The sequence below is a fragment of the Ambystoma mexicanum genome, chromosome 1q (assembly GCF_040938575.1).
Source record: "Ambystoma mexicanum isolate Mex_15411 chromosome 1q, UKY_AmexF1_1, whole genome shotgun sequence".
NCBI lineage: Eukaryota > Metazoa > Chordata > Amphibia > Caudata > Ambystomatidae > Ambystoma > Ambystoma mexicanum.
Genome location: NC_090922.1, coordinates 551,518,104 through 551,538,932, shown reverse-complemented (window position 1 = coordinate 551,538,932; position 20,829 = coordinate 551,518,104). Strand labels below are relative to the sequence as shown.

Genomic DNA, 20,829 nt, shown 5'->3' with positions numbered 1-20,829 from the left:
TGAGTGGGTTGGATTGGTCCCACTTCCTGCAACCTCCTGATGCCCGACTCCTCTCCTGCTCACCTTTGAGTTTGGTGAGGTTGGCTCTGCGTCCTGCTTGACCTTCAGCAGGGATGCAGTAGGCTCAGTATTTCTCTGGGCACAGTTACTTCACTGTTCCTGAGTGGCTGTTGCTGTGTTTCGGGAATGCTTGGATTAATCAGGTAAATCTCTATCCCAATGACAGCTTGGTATAGATGCTCAAAGTCTTATTGTCCCAAGGTTTAAACGTGTTTTGTCTTTATTGCAGACGCGGTTTCGTACGGAAGTTTAGAAGAAGAATAGACTCTCCTAGGATGCTGAACTGGTTGCCTCCAGTTGAGTAATAGCGGGGATGAGTGGCGCTGGATGGCTGAACAATTGTTCGTTTTTGTATTGTGCGCGACTAACCTGCTGTTTTCTGTTCCCTTTTTGCAGGCGCGGCATGGCCCCAAGATGAAGAATGGCTCCGAAGTAACCCGGAGGAATGCAGAATCCCGGGTGAGTATTGGATGCCTGCGCGGAAGTCCTTTCCCAACAGGGGTGGCAGTCAGAAGACCAGCTGGAGACGAGACCGATGGACGGAATTGCAGGTCAGGCCTTTGTCGCTGTAGTAACACCTGTTCTTCTCCTTTTCTTCTTCCAGGCACCGATGGATGGAAATCTCAGACGGGCGTGGATGTAGAAACTTGAGGACAGAGCAGACACGGTGAGCGTTGTGCTGCAGGAGTGCAGAATAACACGAAGCGTGTTCTGCCTGCAGGGTGTGGATTAAATAGCCTTGCAAGTAGTTCCAGGTAAAGTAGTCCCTTTACCACACCCTGTCTCTCAGGAAAAGTAGTACCTCTACTAAATCCTGGATATACAGAAGGCTCAGCCTCACTAGGCAGATTAAGTAGTTCCATAAATTCAGCCCATTTCATGAGCCTGGTGTCATCGGCACCAGGACTGAGTCTATGAGGTTCTGGGGCACTCCCTTGGGGCCTGACAAGTCCTTGGGTGACAGGGACTGGGGTGGGCCCAACAGTTCCAGGGGTTTCGGAGCATGCACCATGACAGCACCCCCCCCCCCCAAGGCTCCCCTAATTGCGGGATCTCCCCTTGGTCCTGGTGTGTTCGGGTGACTATAATGAAACCTTTTCAACAACCGTGGTGCATGAATGTGTTCACTAGGTTCCCATGATCTTTCATGTGGTCCATATCCTTTCCAGTCTATTAGATAAAACAGTTTTGATTTGACGATTTTCGAGTCCAGGATATCCTTGACTTCAAATTCGGGTTCCCCGTCGACCATGATCGGTTTTGGTGGTTTCAGTACTCGGGTTCCTGGTTGACTGGTTTCAGAAGTGAGACATGAAACACAGAATGAATTTTCAAGTGTGAAGGAAAATTCAACTTCACAGCTACCGGATTGATGATGGCCTTAATGGTGTATGGACCTATGTATCTGGGGTTGAAGGTTCGGGTTCCTTTCATTGGTATGTGCTTCGATGCCAGCCAGACTTCATCTCCAACTTGATACTTTGGAGCTTCACTCCTATGGATGTCTGCTAACTTCTTGTATCTTTCCTTGGCTTGTTTCAACTGATCCGTTGCTTGTTTGAAAGCTTGAGTAATAGTAGTGTGCAAACTTCTTACTGCTGGCATTTCCAAAGGTTGAGGCGAGTCAAGATTGGAGGTTCGTTTCGTGGATGCAACCCGTAAATGCGGTAGAAGGGAGTCTGACCGATGCTAGAGTGCAGGGAATTGTTGTAGGCGTACTCGCTTATCCATAAAATGTCTTTCCAACTGCTTTCAGTTTGGTGTAACATACATCTGAGGTATTGTTCTAGAGTCTGGTTGGTGCTCTTAGTCTGACCATCAGTCTGGGGATGGTGGCTTGTGGAAAGTCTTACATCGAATTGCGCTAATTCGCAACACTTTTTCCAAAATTGTGAGATAAATTGACTGCTACGATCCGAAATTATAATGGAAAGGAATCCATGTATTCGGACTATCTGCCGTAAAATTCTTTAGCCAAGATTGAAGCTGAGGGTAAGCCCTTCAGTGGAATGAAATGAGCCATCTTCGAAAACAAGTCCACCACCAGCAGAATCGTGATGAACCCGTTACAAGGAGGAAGGTCAGTTATAAAATCAAGAGACAATGTATGCCAAGGTATAGGCGGAATATCCAGTGGTTGCAGTTGACCTGGTGATCTTTTCTTCAAGGCCTTGTTTTGTGCGCAAATTCCACAGGATAATACAAATTGCTTGATGTCTTTACGCCAGGTTGGCCACCAATAGTATCGCTTGATCTTGGCTTCAGTCTTAGCCATTCCAGGATGACCTTCAACCAGTGATTCGTGGTAATTCGAGATGACCCTCTACTGAAGGTCTTTGCTGGATGGGTAGAGACGTCCCTGAAAATATGGTAAGTGGTTTGAGACAGAATGATGAAGACTTTTGGTAGACCAGTCTCTCAGAGTGCCTGTATCCATGAGATGTGTGATTTCTTTGTGGATGTCATCTAAGGTTAGAGACGTTGTCACTCCTAAGATCTTTTCTCTGGGAATGATGGGCACTGGGTCTGGGTTGGTGGATTACTCTTCTACCCCAATACGAGATAGAGCATCTGCCTTGCCATTTCGACAACCAGGTCGGTAAGTAATCACAAAGTCAAATTCAGCAAAAAATAATGCCCATCGGAGTTGGCGGGATGATTGGGCCTTTGCCACCTTCAAGTACTGTAGATTGTGGTGGTCAGTAATTACTGTAATTGTATGTCTTGCTCCCAGAAGGTAATGCTGCTGGGCCTTGAAGGCCGCCTTGATGGCTAGAAGTTCCTTGTCCGTAATGGCATAATTCAATTCTGGCGCCTTGAATTTCCGTGACCAGAAAGCCACTGGATGGAGTTGACCCGTTTCAGGATCTTTTTGCGAGAGGACCGCTCCCATTGCCGAACTGGAAGTCTCGTTCTCAACCATGTACGGTAGGTCTGGACGTGGGTGTTTCATGATCGGGGCTGAGATGAATTTTTGCTTTAAGTCCTGAAAGGCTTTCTTGGCTTCCTCTGACCATTGAAAATGTTTGTTCTTTCACAGTAGAGAGGTAATGGGATGTACTAGCTGCGAGAAGCCCGGAATGAAGTGGCGATAGAAGTTCGCAAATCGAGCATACTCTGAACTCCTTTAATCGAGGTTGGGGAAGGCCAGTTGAGAATGGCATCAACTTTCCGTGAATCCATGCGTATACCATGTGGGGTTAGAACAAACACAAGGAATTCGACCTCCGTAACATGGAAGAAGCATTTTTCCAGTTTTGCGAACAATCTGTGTTGTCGAAGTTTGTCCAAAACTGCACGGACGTGTTTCACATGTTCCTGTTCAGACGATGAATATACCAGAATGTTGTCTATGCATACTACGACACACACATCAATCAATTCACGCAAGACGTCATTCATGAAATACTGGAACGCCACTGGGGCGTTGCAAAAGCCAAAGGGCATCACTTGGTATTCGAATAATCCGTATTTGGTGTGGAAGGCGGTCTTCCATTAGTCCCCTTTTTTTATTCGTAACAGATGATATGCCCCTCTAAGATCTAGCTTGGTATAGATTCGGGCATCTTTAACTTGGTCCAAAAGTTCAGGAATTAGTGGCAAGGGGTAATGGTTTTTAACTGTGACTTGGTTTAATGCGCGGTAATCGATGCAGTCCTAAGGTCTCCTTCTTTTTTAGGCACGAAGAACAAGGGTGAGGCTGCTGGGGACTTGGATGGGCGGATAAAGCCGTTAGCCAGGTATTGGTCCAGATACTTTTCTAAATGCAGATTTTCAGGTTCCGTAAGTGCGTAGTTTCGGCCACATGGAATCTGTGCGCCAGGTATAAGCCCGATCTGACAATCGTACGATCTATGGGGAGGAAGAGTATTCGCTTGGTCCTTCTGGAAAACATCCTGATAGTCTTGGTATTCTGGAGGTAGCGGATTAGTCAGATTCATGATAGTTGTGACTTCCTTAACCAAAGGTTCCTTTGTTTGTTAATAGGTACAAGCACATTTGACTGAGAATGTCAGCCTCTTAGCACACCAGTCGATGCAAGGATTGTGTGATTCTAGCCATGGCATTCCCAGAATTATTTGAATTTGTGGAGCCCTGATTAGATCGAACACAATGTCTTCCTTAGGTCCGTCTTGGCACAAAAGTGTCATTTCTGTTGTCGAGTGCGTTATTGGAGCTGAAGCGATCTCAGTTCCATCGACAGTGGTGACTTAATCTGTAGTTGCCTTTTCTTACAGAGGATGATTCATCCTTGTAGCCAAATCGCGATCCATATAATTTCCAATGGCTCCGCTATCGATATATGCTCTGACTGCATGCATTTGAGACGGCTGTTGGTGATTTATGAGGATCATTGGCAAGACGAGGTGCGAGGTCTGAGAGTCCTTCTTTTCGCTCGACAAGCGGACCTCTACGCTTGTCGGGCCAGGAAGTTTTCCGACTCCGGCTCTGTTTCCACTTTGCCGGCAACTCGGACTGCCTTCTTGGGTGTTTTTACAGGGCAGTCTCGAAGGAAGTGGCCGGCTGAGCCGCAATACAATCATAGCTGTTGTTGTCTTCTTCTATCTCTTTCAGCCTTGGTAAACGGCCCTCGCACTCCTCCAATCTGCATGGGTTCGGCCATGTCGGAAGTCTTGGATGCATTCTCCTTTGGGCGTACAAAAACCTGAGTGTCCATTCTAGCTCGACCTGCCTTCCGGTTCTGTAGTCTATGATCAAGCTGAACCACCAGATCTATGTATTCCGCACAATCACTAGGAGGGTTGACCACTTGAGCTAAAACATCCTTCAACTCCCCTCTTAAGCCCCGGTAAAACAGAGTTGTTCTTTTGTCGTCTGGCTAATCAGTTTCTACTATCAGTCTATTAAAGGTTGCGATGTACGTCAACAGATCTTGATTGCCTTGGCGCAGGGACAAGAGTTCATTATCCAATGCCTGACCCTGAGAGTGGTGGGCAAACAACTTCTCCATGTTCATTTGGAACCTCCGGAAGTCTTGCAAGATGGGATCGTCCCGATTGACTAGAGGTACCAACCAGTCTGCAGCCCGCCACTGAGATAAGATAATACAAAGGCTACCCTTGATTGGTCGTTTGGAAAGATCCCTGGCCTACATAGGAAATGTAGTCACCACTGGTTCATGAAAACCGCATACCTTTTTGGGTCTCCTGCAAAGCGTTCTGGAGGTGCCAAAGGTACCACTTCTGGAAGGACCACTTGAACTGGATTGCTGGGTGTAGTCGGAACCGTTGACCCCAATCCAGGTAACGATGTTTGCCCCACCTGGGATTGAAGCAATTGTTTAGCAAGCTCATCGGTACGATCTTTAGCCACGATCAATTCCATCCTTAAAGCATTGGTCTCCTGCCGGGCCTAATGTACCTCGGCCCTGAGTTCCCCCAAAAGCTGGGCTAGTTGGTCTGTCTCTGAGGTTTCCATGACGCCCAGGTAGAGAATTTGTAGAAGGCTTCGCGTTCTGTCACGCTCACCTGGTCTCCACAGGGGCATAGCACGTAGTCGTATGACCGATATCTGTACTGGCGTAGTTTTGATGGTAAGATGGTGTACTCTTCCCTGTTATCTCCCCAGGAGGCGTTAGCCTGCAATGTTGAAACAAGATGTTAACTAATGAGTGGGTTGGATTGGTCCCACTTCCTGCAACCTCCTGATGCCCGACTCCTCTCCTGCTCACCTTTGAGTTTGGTGAGGTTGGCTCTGCGTCCTGCTTGACCTTCAGCAGGGGCGCAGTAGGCTCAGTCTTTCTCTGGGCACAGTTGCTTCACTGTTCCTGAGTGGCTGTTGCTGTGTTTCGGGAATGCTTGGATTAATCAGGTAAGTCTCTATCCCAATGACAGCTTGGTATAGATGCTCAAAGTCTTATTTTCCAAAGGTTTAAACGTGTTTTCTCTTTCTTGCAGACGCGGTTTCGTACGGAAGTTTAGAAGAAGAATTGACTCTCCTAGGATGCTGAACTGGTTGCCTCCAGGTGAGTATTAGCACGGATGAGTGGCGCTGGATGGCTGAACAATTGTTCGTTTTTGTATTGTGCGCGACTAAACTGCTGTTTTTTGTTCCCTTTTTGCAGGCGCTGCGCGGCACCAAGATGAAGAATGGAAGAACCACTCCGAAGTAACCCGGAGGAATGCAGAATCCCGTGTGAGTATTGGATGCCTGCGCGGAACTCCTTTCCCAACAGGGGCGGCGGTCAGTAGACCAGCTGGAGACGAGACCGATGGATGGAATTGCAGGTAAGGCCTTTGTCGCTGTAGTAACAACTGTTCTTCTCCTTTTCTTCTTCCAGGCACCAATAGATGGAAATCTCAGACGAGCGTGGCTGTAGAAACTCAAGTCAGAGCAGACACGGTGACCGTTACGCTGCAGGAGTGCAGAATAACGCAAAGCGTGTTCTGCCTGCAGGGTGTGGCTTAAATAGCCTTGCAAGTAGTTCCAGGTAAAGTAGTCCCTTTACCACACCCTGTCTTTCAGGAAAAGTAGTCCCTCTGCCACACCCTGGATGTACAGAAGGCTCAGCCTCACTAGGCAGATTAAGTAGTTCCATGAGTTCAGCCCATTTCATGAGCCTGGCGGCAACGGTGCCAGGACTGAGTCCATGAGGCTCTGGGGCACTCCCTTGGGGCCTGACAAGTCCTTCTGGGCGACAGGGACTGGGGTGGGCCCAACAGTTCCAGGGGTTTCGGAGCACGCACCATGACAGCAACTCAGTGCATTTAACCTTATAGGCAGACAGTCCATCACACCTGAAGAAGGAGTTAGCCACGAAACGTGTTGTGATTTGAATGACTCATTTCACATCTATACAACAAAGACCTGTTCATCGTTCATTCATTTTTCGGACTGTTCTACTCTACATAATTATGTTTGTTTGGCCATGTGCCACAAGTCTTGATGAAAGCAAGATCTATAATTGTTTAACATTATTTTTGGTTATCTTGAGACTGTATGGACATTGATTGTAAAGATATTTTATTTTGAATTGTTGACCCTCTTTTTTTGTATAAACATTCCTAGAGTTGCATGTATTAAAACTTCATAATATTTTTTTGGGAAGTTTCCCTTTGAGTGACTGGTTTCCCATCTATGTTAGGTGGGCTTTTGTTTCTGTTTTTTTATGTATATTCCCCTAGCCATGGATTCACCCAGAGCACCAGAAGATTATTGATCTTTCACTACAGGCTTGTGTACGCGGGCCAATATGCAGGTTGTCTCTGACGCAGTAGGACCACTACATATTCTAAGCAGGTGAAGCTAAGCCAATTGGCATTATCTCTCCATATCCTAAGGCAACAGCTCCCTCTAGCTTTAACAACAGGCGAAGCAACTGCAATCAGAAAAACATACAGGGACAAACATACATCTGGCCTTTTGTTATATTGTTAGATTAGTAGTGCACATCTACTATGTTTTCCTTCTCTTGCTATGTCCATGCATAATGGAACACCATCCTAGTATTAATCCAGACAGTGCAATGCTCTTCCAGTTCAGGAACAAACCCAAGATCTTCCTGCTCATTCCACAGTGAGGTTCCACCGAGGCTTCTTGCGTTCTTGCATGACATCCCACCCTCGTGGCTGGAACATCCCATGACACATACTGTAATGATTCCTCTTTTCCTCATTTTTTATCCTCCACTACATGTGCATTGCCTCCTAGCTAGGTTTAGACTACAACACCCAAAATACGAATAAAATGTATCTTTCAAAACATATATCCATAAACGAATAAGGATGCATGTGCGAGCTCCTACAAGGCACAGCCTAGCTACTAACAGGAGGTCCACAGCGCTGCCCCACCTATGCACAGCGCACCTTGTGCACGGTGATGGCAATGGATAGAGGACATCCAGAGCAAGGAATGGGGAGCGGTAGGTAGAAGGGAGGGGGAGGAGGATGGTATCACAAATATACACACCCATGTTTCAGGTTCACCACTTAAGCCCCAACAACAAGCACCCTCTGCACAGGCCAAGTCCCACAACAGACAAAACTCCTGGTACATAGCCATATGCTATACAATGGGCAGTATATACTTAACTATTTTTGTACTCCGGTTTCACCTTTGTGTCCTTTAACCCCTTTTCTTGTTTCAAATTAATATTTTGCATGAAAATAATACTGACATGAACATGATTCTCTTCAACATCATTTAAGTGTCGCCTGTGTCATGTTCTAGTTCACCGCCCTCTCTGCAGCTTTGCCTCGCTGTCCATCCTTGCCACCCACAGGAAAGGAAAAAGGACACTTTCCAAAGCATTGCCAATATCTTAGAGCGATCTGTTTCATGAATGTTGCTAGAAGTAGTTAAACCCTGAAAAAAAGCAGACTGGCTGAATTGCTTGGCACTTCACAATTGGATGCTACATTGAGAAGGGCGGTGATTCCATTGTTCGGAGGGAAGACAAGCCACACTGGATGGCTTCAAAGACAGTAGGTTGTACCAGTTCCTCTGGTGGCCCTTTGAAGTCTGGTGGCAGGCAATTTCCATTCAGAAAGTCCATTCCCACTGGTTGAAGACCTCCATCATTTTAGTTTACTGGTGGGGAAAAAACTATGATCCCCATGCAAAGGAAGTGAGATAAGTGTGAAAATATGTTGTCTGGACATTAAATTAGGGTTAGCCAGGATTGGTCCCAGGTTCCTAGACTTAGATATTGCATAAGCAGTTTTAAGAATCCCTGCTGGTGGGTGACTCATGTATAGCATCACTGGACTTTGGACTGAAAGGATGATTGTACCTGGATAAACTGAGCCGGAAGGACCAGTTGCCTGCCTTGGCAGGTGCTTTGCTTGGAATCTGCTCAAGGGTTGCCTCCCTGCTTTGCCACAGGACTGGTTACGGAAGCTGGAGATGAAAACTCCACAACCTATTCCTGGGACATCAGGCCTTACTTTTTCTCAAAGTTCCAGCTGTGGTGACAGGGTATGTTTCCGAGTACATAGGAATTCAAGACCAGTCATTGCACTCCTAGAAGGCCCACGGCCTGGTACAATGCTTGGAAGTGCACTTGAAGCGTTCAGGAAATGTCTTGTGTTTGACTTGACAGTGAAAAATCACCAAGGAGAACCATCTGGAGGACTGGCAGGTGCACCTGGGCTTACATGAAAAAGGTCACTTTTAGGAGCAGGGCAAACATGACCCTTGTATTCGACCATGAGAGCACAAGGGTTACAAACATTGAGGCTGTTACCCCATTCTGGATAACCAGATCAAAACGTAATTGTTCTATTGTTTACTTTTCCCATTGCAGAACAATGTTCCACAAAGTGCCCCTTTGCCTTTCTGTTGGAAACGTTTCCAGTCATTTCTCTTGGGTTTCCTTTGTGGGATTGTCTAAAGCGTCTTTGTGTTAATTATACAATTACATTTGCTTGAATTATATTGTGCTTCGATGATATGAATGTGCATTCCCATTCTTTACTGTGTTTGGGAAATAGCACTATTTAAACGTTTCCTGGAGCGCCTATAGACTGCCCATGGGTGGTAGCGGTGCGCAGTATAAATCAGCATATCATAACATAACTTACAATGTTGGATGCGTTCCTTCATCTGATTGCACTGCTCAAGCCTTTCATACGTGTGGTGTGTGGTTGGCCTGTGCTGCGTAAGGGTGAAACAAGGAATACCAATGGTCTCTGTTTGTTTACCCATCAAGAACTCCACACCACCAACGTGACCCAAAAGTCGGATATGCTTATTAATGTAGTGAGCCTGCCCAGTCATGGTCAGACTGGTTTATATCAAAACGCAAACGAGAAGGCATTTAAGTATGTATAGGTCAAGCATATGCGCTGGGGTATTGGGACACTGTAATATTGAAAAACATGTATGTCTACTGAATCAGCTCATGAACATTCCTCAAAGTGCGGCGGAATCATGTGCAGTCTGCAGAATTAGGAGGTTGGCCTGTGTTGTCAATGCTTTAGAAATATGTACAGAGAAAGATGTTGTCACTCTGTGGCAAGTCAAGGCTGCTGGGAGAGAGGATCAGAAGATTCTGGACTCCAGATGCTGGGATCGAGGTACCGTTGGCATTCGTCTAGAATTCATTGAGATCAGGCTCCTCTTCCTCTTCACTCTGTTTGTGCTCTCTGAGGCCCCCAAGGTGCTGACAGGGCTGCAAAAGTGCATGGATATGTGGGAGTGTTGGAACTGGGACTCAGAGGAATGCAGTGGTTTAACCAGGGCTGTCTCCATCAGTATTGTTGCCCTGGCAAGTGCAGTCAAAATGTGCCCTTCTATTCAGGCAAATCAAAGCTTTGGAATGTAAGGTAGACAAACTGTAGCTTCTAGAAAACAAAAACTGAGGAATACACAACACCTTTATTTTGCTACGAACTTAAGATCCATTCTCTTCTTTTTCTATAGATCCACAGCAACTGAGAACACGAAAGAGACCCAAAAGAACAACAGTAAGTAGAATTTATTTTGCCCATTGCATGACAGGTCTTCCCTGTAGCCATGAGCAACTTTGGAGCATATGGAGCTCACTAGAGTGGTTCTTGAGTCTGGGGAATTTGGATGTGGCATGCCCACCAAATAACAAGTGCCTCTCAGAAAGACTCCTAAGGGAATGTGTTAGGCCGAATCATATGCAGTACCCTTTGGGAACACCACACACAATTAGGACTACAAGTGACAGTACAAATTCACCTTTGGTACAAGTCTGTACTACACAGTAAAGTTGTAGCGATGGCTGAGCAGCCAGACTTATCTCAAGAGTAAAGTGAGCAGTATCAATAGTTACACAAAGGACAGCAATTACTATGGTTCAAACAAACAATGACTCAAGGTTTCTGAGTAAAAGAATATACATTTATTTACACATCAGTTATAAAACATTTCACTATTATCAAGCAGTTGAAAAATCACAATCTTAATACACCACACCACACCCAATAGATTCTGGACAAGTTAAGCTCAAAATGAAGTGTGAGCAAAATGGCACTCCAGTAATTTAAAAGGGAGGGAAAGACAAAGTTATACAAAGGTTGAGCAGCACCACCAAGTAAGTAAGCAGGGCAATCTAGAAAAAGTAACTACAGTGAGGAAATCAAATCAAGAGGCCTGGGCCAAAGTCAATGGACGAAAGTCTTTGCAGAGGATCACACAGTTCAGAGTAGTTTGTGGTTAAGTCTTTGCTAAGAGTTCAGAACGAAGTTGGTCGGGCGAAAAGTTACTTTAAAGAGTAGAGAAGGGCAAGCCCTCAGATTGGCAAAAGATTTCAAACACTTTTACCGAGGTCGGACGAAACCAACGACTAGATTTGAACAGTACCGTAAAAGGAGAAGAAGGCTGTAGCTGAGGCAGACATTCCTGGCAGGTCCTGCAGGTTCACGGTTCCTGAAGCGACTGTCAGACTGACACGAAGTAGGAAGACTGGAGGGTCCTGCACTGCCCAGGGAAGAAACCAGCAGCAGAGCAAAGCAACAAATAAAAGGTGCGCTCCTTAAAACCCAAGAAGGGTCAGTTCCTCCTGGCTATCTGGTTCACTGTAGCTCTGTACAGCAAATTCGACTAGAGGAGGGAGGCCTGGCTTGCTGTTTGGCAAACTGGTTGTTCCCACCAGCTCAAGGGGAGAAGATTCCTTGCAGATCTTCCCTGTCGTCGAAGTTTGGATATTCGGACCCACAGCAGGGCTTCACCGGGAGTTTCAGTCGTGGTAGAGGTACTCTTCTGTCAGCTTCTCTTCGGTTCTCTCGATCCAGTGGCGACTCTGTCTTCTCAGTCCCAGAGACCTGCTTTTTATGCACTTTTCCCCCATTCGTACAGCCTGGCTGTCAATCACCCAGCAGGTTGGCTGTCCCGACGGGACAGTCACCACAGCCAATCACACAGAATGCGACATGGGTCTCCAAGGAGACTCTGTGCAGGGAGTCTCAAACCCCTCCCTCACACCCTGTCCCCCTCAGACATTCAGGTGCCTAAGGAGGGGTTCTGTGCAGATGCCCGCCAAAGGTCGGCGAACAAAGGAACCAAACCTGGTTTGGCGCGCAGAGTAAAACACGAGAAATACTTTTACAAAAAGAAATGGCGAATAAACCCAGCCGGATCCAATATGGTCCAGCGGCAGTGGTCGAAGTGAGTGGGAGCGGTCGGGAGCGGTGCTCCTCTACTTTTTCAAATTACCATTTACAGCTCCTATACTTTTATTTTAAAAAGAAACCGTTCCGGAATGGTTTCGTTTTAAAATAAAAGTGTAGGAATAAGTTGAAACTTGCACTTTCAGTGCACTGCACTGAACGTTCTCTTAAACAGCAGGTGCAAGTGTTTGGGTGGGTGTATTTTGTGTGGGAGGGGGCGTGGTGATGGGACTTTGGGGTGTTGATGCAGGCCAGCAGGGAACATAGTTCCACTACTTCTCTTTGTACACTTCGACCACTGTCCAGCGGGTTTAAGTTTGAGGCTACTAAGATAGCCTAAAACAATACCAAGGCTATTTAAAATAACCACGGTAGGAAAAATAGGGTAGATACTACTGCCACCAGCCAAATCTTAATGAAAAGGGAACGAAATAATGTCCCATGAGAAACAGACTACAAGGGATAACTATTAACCCTTTCCAGGACTCTATGTAAGATAGTTTGTACTGGGTCTGTGGATTTAAAAAGACTAATAAAGTCAATGGCAACTTTACATGATCTGGGATATAGTAGTCAGTCCCACAAAATGGAGTTTAAAGTGGAAATTCAACCCTGTGTCACTGCACTGAAGGTGCTGTGTAACACACAGTAAAAAGATGATGCCTATTGAGTAGGTGAGGCTCCACAGTCTATGAAAACAAAAATGTTAAACACACACAGCAAAACACATGTAAGAGTGGGAAAAAAGGCTCACACTCTTACCAGGTTAAAAAAATAAATCCTAGAAATCCAGCAAATCTGCTGAGGGACTCAGTAGGTAAGGGAAATTAGCCATTTTGGAGAATTCTCCCTAACAGAATGTTTATGAATAAACCCCAAATTACAGAGATATGTTGAGCTGAATCACATGAACACTGCATGATTCAGTGGTCCAGGCACTTGTCCAGCATTTCTTTACTACATACATTCTTTTACTATGTAAAGCTTCACTAGGGAAGGCAGGCCCTACTCGGAAGTAGTGTTTTTTTTAAAAAAAATATTAAGACATTCATGCTAAGAGCATTAATTCAGGACATAATTTTTTATAGCACCCACGTCTGACTGTCGGTACACAAAGAAGAAAGACTTTCTTTTACTATGTTTTATGTGCATTGAGAGCAAGTCTTTAAACCGTCTTTATTCTAATGGACAATGTAAAAACTTACTTCTCACTTTACTCTTGAGATATGACTGGCTGCTCAGCCATCGCTACCACTTTACTATGTATTACAGGCTTGTAGCAAAGGTGAATTTGTACTGTCTCTTGTAGTCTTAATTGTGTGTGGTGTTCCCAAAGGGTACTGCATATGATTCTTCCTAACAATCAGTGATGTCATCAATGACATTTGTGATGTCATCTTTGATGTCATGGGTGTTAGTCCTTGCAGTGAATGGTGGTGGCGCGAGTTATGGTTGCTTATGCTTACCATAACTGGTGAATTTCTGTTTTTTTTGGTTTTACTTGTAACCATAACATGGATAGTGCAAAGTAACTGTAATGTCCCTTCAAAAAAGTTTTTGCACTGAATTTGATAGGTTTTTCATAGGGCAATAGAAGCATATCGTCCCTTAACAACATTTTTTGTTACTGAATTTCATAGCTTTTTAGTAGTACAACTTACCCATAACGTCCCTTTAACGATTTTGTTTTGTAAGTGAATTGCATATGTTTTTACTAGTGCAACATAACCGTAACTCCCTATAACAACGTTTTTTGTCAGCAATATATACACAATCTTTGTCTGTGTGGAAGCCTAGCCTGCCCTGTACTGGCTTGATAACCTCATACTGTTTGTGAAACTATTAACAGAGTTTATTTACAAACAAAATCATGTTTCTTGTGTTCAGAAGGTGTTATGTGCTGTGAGCTGGGTGTTTAGGCCATAAATGGTAATTATTTGCAGTAGGATCCCACCAATGACAGAGAGTGGGATTGGAGGATTGTTTCCACCCTCCAGTAAAAATTTCATTTCAGAAGATTAATCATGAATACCTGGAAAATAACACAATAGAGGAGTGTTTCCTATCATTTTGATGGTACCGTATGAAAGGGGCGCATCTTTTAAACCTAAAAACAGTATTTAAATATTACCTGCAGAGTTCAATCAGAGGTGGAGTTAACAGTCGGTCAAGGGACCCCACTGCTCTGCCTTTCTCCCCTCAAAGACAAACAGCGGGGCTTCACAGGCCCTCACAGTGAGGTTCTATCATTTTAATGGGCCTCCTTACAAATCAGGTGTTTCCGGACCGCCTGATCCCGACTCCTGCAGGCGGGAGGTGAGGTTCCCGCCACGTATGACTTGGCGGGTTTAACATCGCCCGCCTGCAGGCGGACGAGGAAACACCGGCAGCATCACGAGATGTTGCCGGTGTTTCCATGATCCCCATTCCCATTGAGTCTGATAGGACTCAATGGGAATGGGGATTAACACCATTCCACCTCCGTGATTCCCGGGAAACCGGGGTTGTAAAAATAGTGACACCAGACCATATAAGGTTGTGGAACTCTTCTAGGTAGAGCTCTTAATGATTATTGGAACATATATAATTTATAGTCTCCAGTACAGTATCAGTGACTCAGTTTGTGGAGTTCTGCACATGTAGCCTATACTCTAAGGTTTAGGCTGATTCTCGACATGTTTTTGTCTAGTTCCTTAAAATGGTGAACATTCCTCAGGAATTATAACAATGTGGTTGCTTGTAGTAATAGAACAATAGTGTTCTTGGTCTAGTCAGTCTTTGGTAAAACAATATCCAAAATCAGTGGTATCAGTGGTATTCAGAGCTGCTCACACAGTGCAGACGTTGGTAAAAACAGAAAGCTGACACTTGCTGTTAATGCATAGTCTAGGGTTGGAGGTAGTAGATAATCTCTGTGCTGGTTTATGGTATCTTGATTACCTTAAACTGGCCAATGGGTGTGGTAGTCGAGTGTTCAGTCTTAAAGTTAGACCGTATTGAATTGCACTCCGAAAGAAACACAAATGTGGGTTTTAGATTACTACCTTCTATTAAATACTTGCTTTTATTATTGTCTTGTCCCCCAGGATTCAGAAGTTTGTAAAAGGTACCATTACACTTGTAGAATGCCGTAGTAGATATTAACACTTGGTAGGAATACCGCATCGGGCTGTTCCTTGTGGTAAGACTACCTGCATCTGGTTGTTTGATGTGTCTCTTTATTTTGCTCTCATTTGAAAATATAAAAAATGTGCACATTCGAGTGGTTAACCAGACTAAGGCTTCAGGCAATATGATTTAAGTATGCGCGATCAGTGCGTATCTTGCTAAGTAATTGTGACATGGTTGCCGTTATTGGTGGAAAATAAAACTGTATTGTGGCGGTCCGTGTCAGACTTTGGCGTACCCAGAGCTTTCAGCGTAGACCGCGGCTAGTCTGTCGATAAGTAAAATGTCTGAATCTAACAGTATCTAAGTGTAAAATACACTACCTGTGTCCCTGATTGAATGTTTATAAAATTGCTTACCTTCGGCGAGCTGTCTCCCATACGGGTCTCTCGCTGTGTGAGTCAGACTGTGTTTTTCCATGGTTACTATGGTGACCATAAATAGAAAGAGACGGTGGCCTTCCAAGTTGTATTGCCATGCGGCCATCTTGTAACTCTGTTCGATTAGGTAAACTAGCTTCAAAGATAGCTGACTCTATACGAGAATAGTTGTAGAGAGGAGCTGGATTGGAAAAGGAGGAGGTTAATTGGTGAACAGATACCATTCTTTAAGTAATGTTTGGAGTAGTCCTAGTACATGAAATAAACCTAGCCATTGAATAGCCCTTTTAGATGACTAAGGTGGTAACAGGCAGGTAGATAGAAGAATAATGTTAATTATTTAAATGTATGCCATTCCACGGCCTCGTTAAGACCTCTTATATCACTCTTTGTAATGTAAATGCGTTCTTGTTCTATTTTTAGCAGTTTCTCTTCTCTCGAAAATTTGGTATCATTTATGACTTGTACTGTCCAGTTGACGTCTTCCCAACCATAGTTTTTGCTTATAAAATGTTTCACCATGGGCGCATTTTCAATTTTGTTTTTCATGCAGCGTCTGTGTTAGATGATTCTTGTCTTAATGTTTCTATTGGTTTTGCCAATATAATTAAGCCTGCAGGGACATGTTATTAAACAACATGATCTGTGTTAAAATTGGAAAATGAATTCTGTTTCCATGTTTTAATAATGCCTATGTCCAATTCCTTGGATTTTTTACTTTGTTTACATGTGGAGCAATTACCACATGGGTAGTGCCCCACAGCAGGGGTGAAGACCCACATGGAGGTCAGACTCTCGGGGGTCAAAGTCTTTGTCTGTAGTTTGCTTCTACTCACGCAGTTGCCTATTGAGGTACTTTTTTTGTATGAAAGGATAGAATGTGCTATTTGATGTGGTAGGTTCAAATATTTTCCAGTGTTTGTTTATATTGTTGCGGATAGCTAAGCTATGGTTAGTAAAGGTAGAAACACAGACCAATCTGTCGTCTGTTTTTTGGCAGTTTGTTCTTCAAGTAGGGCTTCCGTATTGTTGTTGAATGCCCTTTTGGCTCCTCTTTTGATTTGTTTTTTAGGATATCCTCTATTTCTCAGTTTTTTGGATGGAGTATAAGCTTCCTCTTCAGAGGCCTCTTTAAGGCTACTGTTTCTCTTTAAATGGAGAAAAGCACATAGCACCACTTTTTATGTGCTGCAGGATTTCGTATGATTTGGCAGCTGAAGTTGGAGAGAAGAGCAGGCTTAACAGGTCTGCCTGCTCTCAAAGGTCCCCCTGCCAAATCTGATTGCTTTTCCACCAGCATGTATTTTTAGGCTTGTGGAAAACCAATGAATTCCTTTGAAAAACTCCAGACTATTACAACTGGTAAAAGCAAGTGGTTCATAAAGGAATCCATAGTAGACTATCGTTAATTGTGGGAAGAATTTACATTTCTTCAGACATGTAATGCAACAGTGAAGTACAAAGGCGATTTTGCTATTTACTTTTCCAGTACATGGTGGAAACATCTACAATTGCATATGCAAACATGAGTGGTCCCCTCCGTCCAATATAGGATTCAAAACAAAATGACCCCGTTACTCTTTTTCATCCACACATTTCTACAGTGATGTATACATTCCAGATTAATTTATCAAGTGACTTGCACATTTCTAAGTAATATGTAGTATTTTATGTATTCAAAAAGAAACTTCAACAGATATTTGGACCAACTTGAGCTGGGAAGATGTGTGGTCTAGTACCTAAAGTTAAGGCCATGCCCTAATTCTGGCTTTGCCACTTAACCAAAGTGTATGATTCTGGGCAAATCATTTAATGTCACTGTGCCTTACCTGACAACATAAGGTGCCACTAGAAATGATTCAGTTTGCAGTAACCTCTATACCAAAAACGCCTCACTCAGTGTTTACTAGATGGGCAGCGCAGGGGTCAGGGGCCGCCAAAGATAGACAAACACATCTTTATTTGGAAAATATAAGGATGCATTTATTGGACTAAATTGCGACATTCAACACCAATTCAAAGCAAACACGTCAAACAAGAAGTCATCATGGACAATTGCATATTATAAACAGATAGTGACATATAGGCCCTCTCCTCCCTGCTACGCCACACTTGGAGCTAAACCAGAACGCCGGAAACCCCTCAACCTGCACCATTTGCATTCTCTCCTGCCTGCCAGCACTCCGTTACGCCCTCAACTCAATTACAATGAGCTACAAAAATGTAGCACAGAATACACATTTGTGTGTTGAAATGTCATTTTGTAAGAAATAAAATGTCATATTCATTTCTTCATTATTTTGGAGGGGATTCTGTGATCACAAGAACCTCCAGGTGGCCCACTGGGAGTAGCTACAGTGTTCAGGGAGGCATTGTTGAGCGTACACCATCTGAGATTGAATAAGTACTGGTGGCCTTGTTGCTCAGCCGTCATAGAGGAGGAGAAGGCAACATCGTCAATTCTCTGAGCAATGGCCAAGAAGGCATGGTGGGGGTAGGTGGGAGTAGCGGTAGTAGCAGTAGTTGGGAATGCTGCTCAATGGGAGCTCATTGAAGGTAACTGGGGTGAAAGGTGAAGGAGGAGTAGATTGAATAGAAAGGGGAGAGCAGATGAGAAATGAAGGGAAGATAGGTAAATTGATGTTACCACACTATTTTGCTTGTTTTCTGTCTGTACTGTTTTATAGTTCTGTATAGTTCTGTTTATAGTCTGTTTATAGTCTTTTATAGTCTGTTCTGTTTTATAGTAGATCGAGGGGAGAGCAGATGAGAAAGGAAGGGAAGATAGGTAAATTGATGTTACCACACTATTTTGCTTGTTTTCTGTCTGTACTGTTTTTATAGTTCATTAATAGCATGTTGAAAAAAAGAAATATAACTTTTATTCCTATGGCATGATGAATTGTGATTCATCGCTCCGACTCTTGGTCAGGGGTCTGCAGTACAACGTTTTTATATTTCATGCTTTGACAATAGGTTTCCTTGTGGAGAATGGGGGAGTGGAGGGAAGCTGAGTGAGTAGCACATGGAAAGTCAAAGTAGTGTGGAGTGGATGGAACGGGACAGCAGAACACTTTGGAAGAGGTGCTGCAGAGCATGTGATTTTGGAAGGGAAGCACATATGGAGGAGGAGAGCAGATTTCCCACTTGAACAAATTAAGTGAGCTTGGGCAAATCATTTTATGTCAGCAAAACTACTTTAAAACATGGAACATTTGCACTTGTGAAAGCCATTAACTACTCCCACCCTAGGATCTACCCCCATACCCAGCCTACCTAGAGTCCTCTGTCAGCTTGCCCACAAAGCCCTTTGCCTTAATTCTGCCATTCAGTGCAATCCTAACAAGCAGCCTTATCAGACATTCAAGTAGTTTTAGGGGGGTAAGTGTCTCTCCCCTGGTCCTAACAACCTGGGCTTGAATCCAGGCTTTTGCTCCTTTTAATGCAGTCCAACTGACTCAACCAATGGAAGCCTGCAAATGAGTTTTTCCAGATCCAGCATTTTATTTTGTTGGATTACGAATCTGGAAATTCTGGCTCAATGTGTTTAGGGTACTCCTACACGCACACCTGATAGAAATTAGGCACCCCAATCACAAACATGATTGAAAGGCTCCCTGTTCCATCCCCACAATCAAGATGGTGCCACTCAGAGAAGGGCCCCGGGTGACTGGAGAGAGCTGGCGTAGTGTAGTCTCACCCTTTTTCCAGCTACCTGATTGGCTGAGTGCCCTTCCCCGTTTGCATATTAAACTTCATACGTGCTGTGCTGGTCAAAGTGCCAGCCAGAAACACACTTCATGAACAGAGAAGGACTACAATCTGTTATGTTCATAGCATGAAGTTTGTCGTAGGTACTCCTTCCATCATACATGTGATAGATATATCAGAATGTAGTTCTGCTATGGAAGATGGACTACCTGATGCTATCCAAATGTCAGCTCTGGAACACATTTTCCTTATTACAGTTTGAACACTGTTTAAATGAGTCAAATAGCACATAATGACCCCGAAATGACCACCAACATCGTCTTATCAGGGCTGTGCTAATGTTGGGACTTGTGGCTAGCTAGTCTTTTGGTTGTAGCCCCTGAGCTTCTACGGGTCTAAAACCCAAAAGGGTTATACCTCCCCAGACCACCCTTAGTAATGCCTCTCGGTCATCTGGGGCTACCATGTATTAAATCCGCTACAGCATGTATGCACCCTGCATTTCTGCAGGGGATTCCATGTATCTACCCTCCTTTATAGGAAAAGCTTGTTTACCTTATTGAAAACACAATCTTTAAGACTGTAAATTTGAGTCAACCTGTTTCACCAATAATCTTAATGCACACGGGTGTGATGTCACATTAGGTGGGGGCACTAGGAAGGGATGGGTGGCTGTGGGGGCCAGGAGAAGCTTCCGACTGCATGATGCGGCTCCTGGTAGCGGTGCATGGTGAGCCCTATATTTATGTGCCTTTCCTCCCAACAGCCACCAGCTGCACAGCAGTGCCGCACCATCAGGCCCCTGAGAAGGAGGTAGCAGCCTCAGGAACTTGTATGGTAGAAGTAAAGGGTCACAATTGTATGCATGGGCAAGGAGCTGAGTGTGCTGGATACATGGCTCACAGAATGCAACACTGTTCCAAGGTAGAGACACTGGGCACGCGCAAGATGCCGGACTCGCGCGTAGCTTGCAAACTGCTCTACTATATTGATGCAAAAAGGGAAGTGCTTACCAAACACTCATGAGCAGCAGAGATGCATGCCCACAAACCTCCCTTTGGTATGCAATGTAATGTAAAGTACTCTTATATAGAGCAATACTACTGTTCTCACGGCGCAGATATACTAACCTGGCTGGCGGTGTAGTCACGCGGTTTGAGGGGAGATACTGCACAGATTTGTTGCCTTACAGTGAAAGAGCTCCTGTGTTACTTCAAGATTGTAAACCATCGATGTAGTTCAGACAAGATATTACCTAAGCAAGGAGGACCAAGCAAGGAGGACCAAGGACATGGAAAACTAGTGTGCCTTTGTGCCTGATCAGAAGATTAGAAACACCATTAAAATCCAGAAGTGGAAGACTTACCTGCAATCACTCTGATGTTTCCTTAAGCTGGATTTTTTTGGCCAAG

The 20,829-nt window shown here is 44.4% G+C and overlaps 1 protein-coding gene across 2 annotated transcripts in view; it reads left to right on the top strand.

Annotated features, from left to right (window-relative positions):
- LOC138531401 (carcinoembryonic antigen-related cell adhesion molecule 6-like) overlaps window positions 1-20,829 on the top strand; it is a 338,712-nt gene that overhangs the window by 297,811 nt on the left and 20,072 nt on the right. The window contains exons 6-7 of one of the 2 annotated variants that reach the window (XM_069640989.1): window positions 10,444-10,487; window positions 18,454-18,494. In XM_069640989.1, coding sequence (XP_069497090.1) covers window positions 10,444-10,487; window positions 18,454-18,476 — 67 coding nt within the window. In that variant the 3' untranslated portion in view covers window positions 18,477-18,494. The remainder of the gene's footprint in view (window positions 1-10,443; window positions 10,488-18,453; window positions 18,495-20,829) is intronic. The other variant, XM_069640988.1, reaches the window with a different exon arrangement.